We start from the raw sequence: 13,573 nt of genomic DNA on the forward strand, positions 1-13,573 counted from the left end.
GTATGGGAAGTGACTGCCCCATTGTTGGTCTCAGCGCGTGGGCTGAGTGAAGCTTGCGGTCAGGTATCTCTGGGTAGGTAGGGCTGGCCAGAGGGTGTGTGTGGAAAGTCTTTTCAGGTTGGCCTAGTTCCTTCTGGGAATGACAACAAAGCCCAAGGGTGGGGCATGGAGGGAAGAGCTGAGCAGAGGGAAGCCAGCACTTTGGGGAGGCCTGCAGTTCACAGGTCCATGCACAGCCGCAGGCCAGGCCGCAGGCTCTTCCAGGTGCACACTGGCCTCAGGCCCCAGCCAGCCTTGCAGCTGGGGAGGCTCAGGGCTCAGGTGTGACTGACTCTGCTGCTGGTGCTCCTGAAGCCACACTAGTGAGTGTGCGTGTGTGTGGACTCCCCGGTTAGACCCAACTGGCTTTTCCAGTGTTCTCACCTCGCCTTTTCCCGGACTGTGTGCTCCTGCCCCATGCTCCCTCCCTTCTTCCCCGCCTCCCTTTTGCTTGTCCTATGTGGGTGGGGCCCTGCCTCCTGTCAGTGTTGGATTAGTGGGGAGGCATGAAGAGTCTCATATCTGGATTTTAGAATGTATGTAAGAAGGAGGAAGAGGTGGTCAAGCTAAGTAGGGGTAGATGTTGCTGAAAAATTGGTTCTGAACTAGGATCTCATGTGGCCTGAGCTACTTTCTGTGTAACTGAGGATGACCTTGAACTTCTGATCCTCTTCAGTGTTGAGATTACAACTAGCTTGAAGCAGTTTCTCCTGAGTAGAGTTCTTGCCTTAGAGCCTGGAACTAGAGGTCAGAGGTTACTCTGCTAAGGTGAGAGGCCAGCACTCTTTCTTTCTTTTTTTTTTTTTAGTTTTTCGAGACAGGGTTTCTCTGTGTAGCCTTGGCCATCCTGGACTCACTTTGTAGACCAGGCTGGCCTCGAACTTACAGCGATCTGCCTGCCTCTGCCTCCCGAGTGCTGGAATTAAAGGCGTGCGCCACTACGCCCGGCCAGCACTCTTTCTTGTTTAGTGGCTGCTCTCTGTGGTGGGTCACAGCCTTTTCTGGAACACCTGTTGATAGTTCCAGCAGCCTCTATCTATGGGGTGAGCAGGGAGTCCACAGGGAGCCTGTGGGTTTTTATGGTTGGTGTAGTGGACCATTTCCTTCACACCTGTGCTGGATACTGTATGCTTGTGTCTATTTTAGGCCCCTGGAAAACCCCTGCTGATTACCATATAGCTGGTACCAGGGTTCCATTGCCAAGTTCCTTCAGGACAGGCTTGGGCTGGTCTCAACTCTTCCTGCTCTCAGAAAGCCTCAGGTGAAGAACAGCAGCTGTACTATGGGTCCTTGCAGCTTTTTTGCAGAGATCTAAAAGGCTACCGTTTGCTCTGTAGTATTTGCTGGGGAGCCAAGGGCAACTTTGTGACCCCAACAGTGAGGGCAAACATAGGGACCAAGGGCAGCCTGGGGTGGATGGTGAGGCCCTGACTTAACAGAGCAGCAGCACTTGTGCGTGAATGCATGCTTTGGATGTGCCCGGTGTGTGAATGCATGCTTTGGATGCGCCCAGTGCGTGAATGCATGCTTTGGATGCACCCGGTGCGTGAATGCATGCTTTGGATACTTCTGCAGTCTTGTTTCTGTTGGTTCTTTATGCAGACCGTTTGGAAATGGCACCTAGAAGCTTAGTTCATATCAGTTTGGCAGTGCCTCCTGTAGAGTGGGATTATGGCACAGTGTTGTCTGGAGAGAGCAGCAGGTCACCTGGCAAGTGTATGAGTGACCAGCAGCCCACTGCCAGTGAGGGCTCCTCGGGAGGAGGCGCTATGACTGTGTGTAGGCAGGGGATGCCGGGATCCCTTGATGGGCACTCATCGCCTGCATGTGCGCGTCTCAGCTCCCAGGGGTAGCTCAGCCACACAGAGTGCTGCGGAGAATGAGGGTTCCAGCTTCTACTGTTACTAGTGGGAAGGTGAGAGGCTTGGGGGAGAGAGAGCTCAGTGTTGGAGCGCTGCCTACACTCAGCGCAGGTTTCCTCCTCACACTGCAGAGCCTCCTGGCTCCATGTGCTTCTGACTGGTGCTTTGCTGCTCTCTGGCTTGGGCTGTAGCTACAGTGGGACAGGGCTCTAAGGGCTGGCATAGCCGGACTGTATCTCAGATTGTGCATGGCTTTTTCTGAACAGGAGCTGTAGGTTCACCTGTGACTCACCTGGTCCTGGTGGAGTGTGGAGCGTGGTGTTACTGCACAGGGTTAGTCCAGAGGAATGTGTTGAGCCCCCCCATGCTTACCTTGGCGCCTAGGGGCAGCTTTAGCAACACCTGACTGTGAGGTACAAGTGTGAAGTCAAGCTGTGTCTCAGCTCTGCCCGATGGTGAAGCCTGCAGGTTGTTCAGGCCATCCTCCCTTTGACTTCTTGCCCTGAGCAAGACAAGTGTCAGCTGTGTCCCGGTTCTGTCCTGAGAGCCAGCAGCCCTGTCAGGAAGGGGCCACACCCATGATCACTATTCATTAAGCTTTCTGTCCATCGGCCAGGGCCACAGGCTCAGATGGGGTGGGTGCATTTGTGGGGGGGATCCAAAAGGACTGAGCATACTGATTTCTTTTTTCTTTCCTTTTTTTTGTTTTTTGTTTGTTTGCTTGTTTTGTTTTTCAAGGCAGAGTCTCTTGGCTGTCCTGGACTCTCTTTGTAGACCAGGCTGGCCTCAAACTCACAGCAATTTGCCTGCCTCTGCCTCCCTAGTGCTGGGATTAAAGGTGTGCGCCACCACGCCTGGCCTTGACTTGATTTCTTTTGGATGAAGTGTTGTAGATTAACAGAACCCTTTGTGTGCTTGGGGATCTTTGGATTAGAGGCTTCTGGTTGTGTAGGTGGAATCTGTTAATAACTGACAGGATGCCATTATTTTTATTGTTTTCCCGACAGACTGGCTGGCATCTTGCCTGAAGGTGAGCTGATGAGGCAGCCTGGCAGCCCCACCCTGTTTACCCGGGCTCCATGTGGGGTGGTTGTCACCTGGAACCAGCAGGTGTACTTGGGGTCGCGGGGCTGTGTACATGTGTACATGGCCACCTCAGGCAATAGACTGCAACCCCCAAGCCGCAGAAGTTTCTCAGTCCCTCTGACATGAGAATTGAGAACTGTTGCTCATCTGTGGTAGAGTGGTGATGTCCTCTGTGTCCTGGCGTCTACAGGGCTCTAAGACTAGAGGATCTCAGAACACCGTAGGGCTATGGGAGGGCGTTGGGACTTCATCTTTCTGGAGAGTCCTCAGAGAAGACTGCCATACACATGTAGCGCTCCTGAGTCTCTTTTTCAGATTGGTTTGTTTTATCTTACATGTGTGGGTCCTGCCTGTATGTGTTATTTGTGTCTGCTCTTCCCAGGGGTCAGAAGAACAGGTTACATTACCTGGAACTGGAGTTAGAGTTGTGAGCCGCCATTTGGGTACTGGGATCCAAAGCTGGGTCATCTGGAAGAGCAGCTAGTAGCCACCTCTCCAGCCCAAACTCCTGCTTTAAAGAAAACCAAACATTAAAAAAAAATCTGATCTACTTAATTGTGAAATATCACCACTCTGATTTTATTCAGACATTAATATGACACCCATGTGTCTTGCATGGGTCATGGAAGGCCCTGAGGTTCGTGTTCCTGCTCTCTTGGGGCTTCTGTCTCACGTGAAGCAGGCAGAAGCCCTAAGCAGCAGGGATCCAGGAGGAGGTCAGCGAGGGCCTCTCTGTGCAGAGGCCTGAGTGACTAGGGCAGATGGGACAGTGAAGTCCCCAGGCCTCCACTTGCAAGGCTGAATGCAGTCAAGTGCAGACTGTGCCAGGGCCTGCTTGAGAGTGCTGAGGCCTCTGTTGTGAGGACAAGGACCTAGGAGAGGCTCGACGTGTGGCCCCACTTGTTGTTCTTAACACGGGTCTCATTTTGTAGCCCAGACTGGCCTTGAGTTCACAAGAACCCTGCCCCAGCCTCTGGGATTGCAGGTAGGAGCCACCACTTGCCGAAGTTGGGACCAGGGTCAGGAGACATCGGGGCTCCTTGGCCCACTAGTGTTCCAGGCATGGCAGTAGCTTCAGTGGCCTCCCTGTTCCCGCTCTCCCTGGTACACAGGGCTACTGAGTTGCCCTTGGCTACAAACCACCTAATCCCTAGTCCATTCCCCAAAGCACCTTTTCCTTCCCCGATGCACTGGTTCCTGGAATTGTGGAGATGTTGGGCACAAAGGTCAGACTTTGGGGTGAAGAGCTGGGGCTTGATGGCTGGTTTACAGCCCCCGTGCTGGAAGTGCGCTTCTTCCTCCTGCCCTGTGTGTGCAGTGGGGTTGCTTCCTAGAGGCTGGGCCAACCAAGGGTGGGGAGGAGAGTCTCCAGGCCACCAGCCAATGCTTAAAGCTCCTGACTGCAAACTTAAATGGGGAGACTCCTAGCATGCTGGCCTCTCAGGCTTCCCTGGCTCAGCACCGATGGCCACTGCCCATAACATGGGCAGTGTCTCACTAGTGTTTCCTCTGTCTCCCTTGACTCTGTCTTTGTGTCTGTCTGTCTCTGTATTTGAGTGAGACAGATAGGCAGAGCATGGGTCAGTGTGAGTGCTTGTCTTTTGCAGCCTAGGTTGGCTACAAGTCTGACCTTGAACATCTATTTCTATTGTCCCCCATTTTGCAAGTGCTGGGATTATAGGTCTAGCCCCAGCTAGCCTGGAACGTGAATCTATATCTCAAAAGGATCCCACACATGGAAGTGTCTTTCCTCAGTGCTGGGGTTACAGGTATATGGCACCATGCCCAGCTCCTTATCAACTGTGTGTGTGTGTGTGTGTTTTCTCTGTGTAGCCTTGGCTGTCCTGGACTCACTTTGTAGACCAGACTGGCCTCAAACTCACAAAGATCTGCCTATCTCTGCCTCCACCATGCCTGGCTTGACTATCAACTTTTTTGGAGACATGTTGCGTCTCAGGCTGGCCCCAAACTTGATTTGTAGGGTCTGGCAAGATGACTCAGAAGGTAGAGAAGCTTGCTGTGCAAACATGACACCCTGAACTGCATCCTCAGAATCCCATAAGGTGGAGGAGAACCAACTCTGTTCTGTTGTTCTGAACTCCTTGCGTGGCCCTGGCATGTGCACATCACATGCCTATGTCTCACAACACAATAATAATCTTACAGGGCTGGAGAGATACCTCAGAGGTTAAGAGCACTGGCTGCTCATTCAGAGGTCCTGAGTTCAATTCCCAGCAACCACATGGTGGCTCACTGCCATCTATACTGAGATCTGGTGCCCTCTTCTGGCATGCAAGTGTACATGCAGGCAGAACACTGTATACATTAAAACAAAACAAAACAAAACACCCCAAAAACAAAACCCAAGGGAAAAACTACTATGATGCTGTAGCTAGGGTGACTTTGATGTTCTGACCCTTCTGCCTCTGCCTTCTGAGTGCTGGACACCCACTATGTGCTGAGAGTAAACCCAGGACTTTCTTCTGCATAGTAGGCCAGCGCCCCACCTACTGAGCCACGCCCCCAGACTTGCATTTTCACTTTGATGAGGAACAGGACTGTATGGGCACCAGGTAGGGCATGCTCAGGTCGCAAGGATCTCTGGGGGCTCTGGGGCTCTGATTCTCGTCCTTGTTAAGCTAGCTTCGTGTTTTGTGGCTGCGGGGCCTCCTGTCCCTGGATGTCCCTGGTGTTTGCTAGGAATAGCCCTGCCTTGCTCTACTCCCCATACACCCTTCCCTCCCCAGACTGTTGTCTTTCTTGCCGGTTCCTGGAATGATGGACACATTAGGGCCAAAGGTCAGGCTCTGGGGCGAGGAGCTGAGGCTTGACAGTCACTTGGAAATGTCTCTAGAGAGGGTCCACAAGAAAGGCCAGCCTGGGTGTGTGAGGAGTGCAGGGAGCCATGGGCTCGCCTTCCCCACAGGGTCAGAGTTGCTCAGGGTTTGGTGCTTAGGGAGTGGATGCTAGAAGAAAATCTTACTTTTCAGAAATAGAAATCAGCCTGGCCCACGGTGGGTGGGGTGGGGTGGGTGGGGTGGGGTGGGGTGGGTGGGGTGGGGTGGGGGGGGGGGGGGTGGGGTGGGGTGCCCTCTCCCTTCTTTGGGCACAATCAGGAAGGTGGCTGCCAAGTTACACCAAGCAGACCCAGTGTGGCAGCAGAGGTGGTGCCCCACAGTGGCAGGCGGGAGGGATGCCCTGTCTTTGAGACCATGCTCTGGGGAAAGCTGAGGCGGGACAGAGGGAAGCTTAAGTACATGAGAGACTAGAGGTGTGGAAGAGCAGACACAGCCTGGATCCCCGGGTAGGGTGAGCAGAGCTGCCAGCAAGGGGGTGGGGAGGGACACCTGCTCATGGAGCAGGCAGGTGTGGCCTTTGATGTGGCCTTCTAGGGAAGGGCACCAGCCACGGGAAAAGGCAGTGGCCCTTGTCAGCTCTTGCCCGAGGTGTTCTTGGAAATTGCTCTGCGTGGACACTGGGAAATTGTGTATTAATGTACACGTGTCCATATTGTTCCTGCATGTCTGTGGGCTTCTGCCAGGGTCTTGTTGATGGAGGAGCTGTGGTGGGAGACTGCAGGGAGCTGCCCCAGTGCAGGCCTGTGGAGGCCTGTGAGTGTCCCATCTCCCTGGAACTGCCTGGGTTTTCCTGGATAAGCTTCCTCTGGCTAGTAAGGAGAAGGGCGAATGCCAGGCTAGGCATGGGGAGGATGCTCAGGCCTAGCTCTGTGGTGGGGCTGGGCTGTGAAGCCTTGGAGCTTGAGACCATTCAAAGTTGTGCAGAATGGGACCTGCTATGAGTGTAGCTAGTAGACTTAAGATTCTGCTAGAGTCCTGACCTTCATTTCAGAAATATCACCATACATAGTAACACGGCAGCTTCTGTGGCGCAGTGCCCTGAGGTAGAAAAGGTGGGCAACTTGCGTGTAGGCAGGCCTGGTCCTACCAAGTGTCTACCACACCCATGTGACAGCCACTTCTGGCTAGGTAGGCCAGAGCTACCTGGGCTCCCAGGAGGGATGGCAGGCTCTGGCCTGTAGGGACCTCGAGCTGCGCTCTGCAGCAGATACTTTGGGCTATTGAAAGAGCTGGGGCTAACAGAGGGAGCAGACAGAGAAGACCACAAAGACAGCACCGCCAAAGTTCCCTCAAAGAAGTCAACTCCCTGCTAGGGACATGACCCGCAGCAGAAGCAGCAGAGAGCAGAGCCTTGCACTCAGCGCTCTGGAGTTTCCTGGCAGCAGCAGACAGGAGAGGGCTTGGTGCGGCCAGCTGCCTGGTGCTCGCCCCTGTGCGCTGCTTTCCTCCTAGGTTGAGACAATGTGTGGCGAAGACCTGGTAGATGCTGAGCTCACTTCCTGTCTGCACGTTTCCTTTTCCTGCAGGCCTCTGGCTGTACCTGGCAGGGAGCAGCCTGCCTTGCCTCACGCTGATTGGCTCTCCTAATTTTGGGTACAGGTCAGTTCACCGGGACCTGGAGGCCCAGATTGCCATCGTGACTGAGAGCCGAGCCCTGCAGCAGCAGCTCCATCAGGTTGGTTGAAGTGGTGGGGTTCTTGGGTATGTGGGGTGCAGTTGGTGCTGTCACTGTTGTCCTCACCGGAGTCTCCTGCCTTTGTCAGCTATGACAGTAAATGAGACTCAGCAGAGTGAGAGAGACCCCTGTGCCTCACCTGGGGTCTTTCCCTCTCCCCGTGCTAGCGAGACCACCGTTTCCTCACTGGGGCTTGGGTATTGCAGAGCGGGGCGTAGTCTTTTCTAAAGGCAAGGGAGAATTTAGGGTTGCCTGTGGCTGTGCCCTCCCTGTGGAGCAGGCAACAGAAAGCTCAGGGTTTACACGTGCTGTCCTGTGACTTCTCCTGCAGCAGAGCCCTGCGTTGTTCTTGGAAGCTTGTGTGCTTCCAGGAGCCCTGTGCAGGTTGCACTAGGCTCCCATTAGAGTCTGGAGTGCAGGACCCTCGCTCCCAAGCAGACCTCAGGAGCACCACCATTGGTTTTCATTTTGATTATTTTTTAGCTGCTGTATTGTATGTGCATGAGTTGTGCGTGAGTGTGATGTGCACGTGGCGTATGATGCCTGAGTGAAAGTTAGGGCTGAGCTTACAGACGTGAGTTCTCTTCCTGTGGGTTTTAGAGATTGAACGTGTGTCGCTTTCTTGTGGGGCAAGCTTCCTTTATGTGCTGAGCAGCCCGCCAGCCGCATACTGACTTAGACTCCGGTGTTTGGGAATCCCTGCCACAGAACTCTCAGAGCTTTTGCTGATGGGTGAGGAAGAGGGCGTTGCTTTGTTCTTTGGACCTGCTGCTGTGTGTGGGAACCTTGTCACTGAGGGCCAGGTGCCAGTAAGAGCTTTGTGACTGGGCAAGAGGAAGTGACAGCAGCCATGCCCTATGGGCAGTGGGGTGACTGGGTGTGCTAGCAGATTTCCTTCTGCAGAAAGGCTTATGGCAAATGACTGAGGAAGCTAAGGGCTTCCCATAACAGGGCAGCTGCTGGCCCTGGAACCAGGCTGTGGGGAAGGGATGAGCTTGCGGCTCTGGACCATGGAGTCTCCTGGACTGTTTGCACTGGTGCAGAAAGCTGGGTGTGCAGATGCTTCCACGGAGAGAGCTGTTAATGATTCTGGCCCAGGCGAGGATGAGTTCTGGGAGATCTGGGCGCGCAAGTGCGCTGGGTCCTAGTGCTGACAAGGCCCCACTTCCCAAGATGGGGAGCTAAACCCACATCCTGGATCTTGAGAAAGGCCGGGCTAGTTGTGGTCTGAGTTGGTTCCTCAAATGACATACTTGGGATATTTTCTTCCCAAACCTGCCTCCCAGGGGCTTTTGATGGTGGGAAGGTGGCAGCTCATGGTTTCTGTAGCTCTTGACTCCTCACAGTGTATTGATTCAAGGTCTGTGAAGGGTGGAGATGTGCTTCTGAATGGTTCCATTTGCTTCATGTACTTTAAGGCCTGCAGCTGGCCTCCTGGCCCTTTGGTGTCCAGTTGCTGAGCGCCTTGTACTGCGGTGCATGCCCAGCCCCCTGCTTGTGGTCCCTGCACTCAGAAGGTCTGCTGGAGTTCTCTTGGGACCGAGGGAAGGGCCCTGTCTGTATATCGAGCCTTGAAAATGGAAGATATTTTTATCAGAACCCTGAGTCCCTCCCTCGTAGAGCAAACAATAAAAACTGAAAGCTTCCTGGTTTTGTTTGGAGAACATAGCTTTCCACTTGTGACCTAAGAAAGACTCCTTGCAAGCGCTGTGACCTCTACCAGCTGACTTCCTTTTCCATCCCTGTTGTGGCGTCTGTGAGGACACTGAAGCATTTCTGGTAATTTAATTGAGATCTTGGCTGGGCGTTTACTAAAGAGCAGAGCCGGAGCTGGGTCTGTGGAGACTTCTGCAAACCCGCCCCTCCCCCAGGCCACAGCTGGCTCCTCTGTAGGCACAGCACATAGAAGCAGCTGAGGTTGGTGTTCAGGACATGTGGGAGCGGCCATGGTGGAGAAGCCAGCTGTGGGGACATAGTTACCTCGTAATGAAGGTCACATGTTTGGGGAAGGTGCAGGAGAGGTGAGACAGGGTGCTCGGTCCTTCCTGCTGTGTGAGCAAAGCCTGAGCCACTTCTGCGGGTCTTGGGTGAGGCGGTCTCTCATCTGCCCCTTCCTGTGGATGATGGAGGTGGCGCTCCTCTCCTCCCACAGGGGTTGTCAGGTCTGTTCCAGTAGCCTTCTACCAGACCGCATGTGTCTTTTAAACCTGGGTTTTAAAGGTGACCGTTTAAACGTTGTTTACAACAGAACAAAGTGTCTTCATGGGACTCACTTGAATTTGCTCTGGGAGCCTATGAGAAGGCCTGACTCCCAGCCTTCCACCCCTGTGTGTTCCAAGTCCAAGGAGCCCACCACTATGGGAGATACTCGGGGGAGAATTGCTCTCCGACCTGGATGTGCTCAGCCTTTGTCTTGTAGTCCTTGAAGACATTTACAATTGTGTTAGATATCTAAATAACCCTGTGTGGAGAAGTCTGCGAGGCCCTGCTGGAGATGCGTGCACTGCTCTTGTAGAGGGCTCAGTGCCCACGTGTGGAGGCTGACAGCTGCCTGTAACTTCAGCTCCAGGGAATTGGATGCCCTCTTCTGGCTTCAGAGGGCACTGCATGCATGCACTCATATCTATGTACACATATATACATTTAAAAAAAAAAAAAAAAAAGTCTATGTGAGAGGCAGGCCAGGTGGTTCAGGCCAGTAATTCCAGCAGCTCTGGAAACTGACTCAGGAGGACTGCACGTTCATGGCCAGCCTGGCTAACTCAGTGAGAAAGACATGGGCGACTGCAGCTGCAGCTGGGCACTGGAGTGCTCACCCTGCATGCATGAGACTCCAGGCCCAGTTGGCAACTGAAAGAGGATATAGTCAGCCCTATGTGAGCATGTGTGCTCCACGGTTGGAGTGCCTGCGGGTTTGGGTGTCTCTGGTGGTCATGCATTCCAAGGGACCAGCTGGTATGTCTCATGTCTAGTTTCTGTCATTCGTCACTTTCCTCTGTGATGTCGTCAGTCTTGACATTTATTGCTTTGTCATCTGGGTTAATTTATAAGCAAACGTTGGATATTTAGTTGGTAAATATAATCACCACAAGTGTTTATAAAGATCTCTGTCGTTGAGTTCAGAGTTGCTTCATCAGCAGCGTTGGCCGATACTAACAGCACAGAGAGCTGCACTTTGATGGACAGGAAACTATGCCTTGTTTAAAAGACACCTTGTTTCTGTGTTGGGGATGGAACCCAGGGTCTGCACGTGCTTTCTGAGTTCCCTCCCCCAGATCCCTGTTTCTTATTATTTTAATTTATACTAATTTATTTCATGAGGGGTAAACATCTAAGATAGTGCTTCCCTTAGCTAACTCTGCAGCCAAGTCAACGGTGTGGAGAGATGGCACCACCGGCTGAAGTCCTCAGGAAGCTGTGTGGGTGGCATCTAACTGTGGGCATCACTGTGTGCCAGTGGGTGGCCTGAGAGTCACAGTCTGACTGCACCTACAGCCTAACTGCCCCTTTCTCTTCCTCAGGAGCAAGAGCAGCTCTACCTGAGGTCTGCTGTAGTGTCCTCTGCGACCTTTGAGCAGCCAGGTCGGCAGGTGAAGCTGTGGGTGAAGATGGTGACCCCGCTGATCAAGAACTTCTTCTGAGAACATGCAGGTACTTCAGGCTGGGAACTCAGAACAGGCCAGCGTTGTCCTGAGGGCCAGAGCAGGTTGGCACCCTTGAGGGGAACTTGTGGCTTTGCCTGTCCACTGCTTCCTTTGTATGGTTGTGGACAGCAGTTTTGAAGCAGGAGCTAAACTTTGGTGTTTGTTCCCGCTCCCCAGTGTTGCTGCCGCTCCCCAGGTGTTTGTTCCCGCTCCCCAGGTGTTTGTTCCCGCTCCCCAGGTGTTTGTTCCCGCTCCCCAGGTGTTGCTGCCGCTCCCCAGGTGTTGTTCCCGCTCCCCAGGTGTTTGTTCCCGCTCCCCAGGTGTTGTTCCCGCTCCCCAGGTGTTGTTCCCGCTCCCCAGGTGTTGCTGCCGCTCCCCAGGTGTTGTTCCCGCTCCCCAGGTGTTTGTTCCCGCTCCCCAGGTGTTGTTCCCGCTCCCCAGGTGTTGCTGCCGCTCCCCAGGTGTTGTTCCCACTCCCCAGGTGTTTGTTCCAGCTCCCCAGTGTTGCTGCTGCTCCCCAGGTGTTGTTCCCGCTCTCCAGGTGTTGTTCCCGCTCCCCAGGTGTTGTTCCCGCTCCCCAGGTGGTGTTCCCGCTCCCCAGGTGTTGCTGCCGCCGCCCAGGCCTGGGGCCACCTGGGGTGGGGGCAGCAGTTCCTGTCCCCTTCTGATCTCTCTGCCCAGGGGTCCAGGGAGGTCCTAGGGTAAGGGGCATAGTGGGGGTTCTTTCCTTCCCTTCTGTCTACTGAGCATGGCGTGGCCCTGTGTCAGACAGCACTCAAGGGTGGAGGAGCTGTGCTAGAGTGAGCTGTGGGGGTGTGCATGTGTGTAAATATGTTTGTGATGGGTCAGAGCGCAATACGGATGGACAACCTGTCTCCCTCATGTGCAGCAGGTTAGTGTGGTATTGGACAGGCAGCTTGACGGTCCCGTTGGTTTTGGGATGCACACTGCCTGAGCAGGAGCGTGAGCACGGGAAAACTGTGGTTGCTCTGACAGGTGGGACACGAGGCAGGCTTGCTTGAGCTGCCCTGCTGTGCAGATCTCTGCAGAGTGGGCCACCATGAGCCATGAGTCTCTGGACCTCTGATGTACCCTTGAGGGGCTGAGAGGTCTGTCTCTGGATCTCCTGTTCTGTTCCTCCTTTCTCACACCTTCATTTTTATTTTTTGAGACAAGGTCTCACTAGTGCTGGCTGGCCTGCAACTCACAAACCCACCACCTGCTTATGCCCACAGCTGCTGGGACTAAAGGGTGTACCACCACACCTGGCCCAGTACTTTGTTTTATTTTTTGAGACAGAGTTCTCTGTGTAGATCAGGCTGGCCTTGAACTCTTGAACCTCTCAAGTGCTGGCATTAAAGGCATGTGCTACCAGGCCTAGTAATACTTCATTTATCAAAAATCCTTTTATCAGGGGGCTGGAGAGAAGGCTCAGAGATTAAGAGCACTGGGTGCTCTTCCAAAGGTCCTGAGTTCAATTCCCACCAACCACATGGTGGCTCACAACCATCTATAATGAGATCTGGTGCCCTCTTCTGGTGTGTGGGCGTACATGCAGGCAGAGTATTGTATACAAAATAAATAAATCTTAAAAAAAAAAAAACTTTAATCAGCCAGGCACGCCTTTAATTCCAGCACTTGGGAGGCAGAGGCAGGTGGATCTCTGTGAGTTCGAGGCCATCCTGGTCTACAGAGTTTCAGGACAGCCAAGGAAATTACACAGAGAAACTTTGAATTGAAAAAAAAAAAACCAAAGCTAAAAACAAAACCCTTTTGTCATCCTTTTAGTTACTTTCAATCATACGCAAATACTAAATTCAGAGTGAAATGGCTCAGGCAGCAGCTGTGTGTGGCTTATCCTGCTTCCCTCTGCAGCGGCCACTCTGCCCTCCTAAAGACATATCCGCATCTCTAAACCCAGGTGGTCTAACCAGCACCACCACTTACACAGATTAATTCCTAACCAGATGATGAAATAAGCCCAGGCTGACCTTGAGCTCATGGTAATCCTCCTGCCTCAGCCATGTACCATTGTACCTGACTCATTTTGGTTTGACATGAGATCTGAGGCTGCTGCTTTTTGTTTTTTTAAGACTGGTTTCTCTGTGTAGTCCTGGCTGCCCTAGAACTTACTCTGTAGACAGGCTGACCTTGAACTCATAGAGATCCACCTGCCTCTGCTGAGGTTAAAAGTGTGTGCCACCACCGCCTGGTCAGATCTCCAGCTTACGACAGATGTGCTGGTTCAAATTTGGTGTACCTGGTCGCAGCAGGTCACTTCAAGTGCACTTACAGACACCTGCTCACCAATCCACGCCTTTTCACGCCTGGTGTGTAAGGAGCAACCCACAGGGGAGCTGTTGAGATGTCAAAGGCCATGCCTGACCGGTCTTGTCACCACAGCCTGGC

At 53.2% G+C, this 13,573-nt stretch overlaps 1 protein-coding gene across 2 annotated transcripts in view; it reads left to right on the top strand.

The window, feature by feature from the left end:
* The window catches only part of Pgs1 (phosphatidylglycerophosphate synthase 1), a 40,132-nt gene that overhangs the window by 24,528 nt on the left and 2,031 nt on the right, over window positions 1-13,573 (top strand). For both annotated transcript variants that reach the window (XM_051159132.1, XM_051159131.1), the window contains 2 exons: window positions 7,372-7,520; window positions 11,042-11,171. In XM_051159132.1, coding sequence (XP_051015089.1) covers window positions 7,372-7,520; window positions 11,042-11,161 — 269 coding nt within the window. In that variant the 3' untranslated portion in view covers window positions 11,162-11,171. The remainder of the gene's footprint in view (window positions 1-7,371; window positions 7,521-11,041; window positions 11,172-13,573) is intronic.

This window comes from Acomys russatus, chromosome 16, assembly GCF_903995435.1.
Source record: "Acomys russatus chromosome 16, mAcoRus1.1, whole genome shotgun sequence".
Classification (NCBI taxonomy): Eukaryota; Metazoa; Chordata; class Mammalia; order Rodentia; family Muridae; genus Acomys; species Acomys russatus.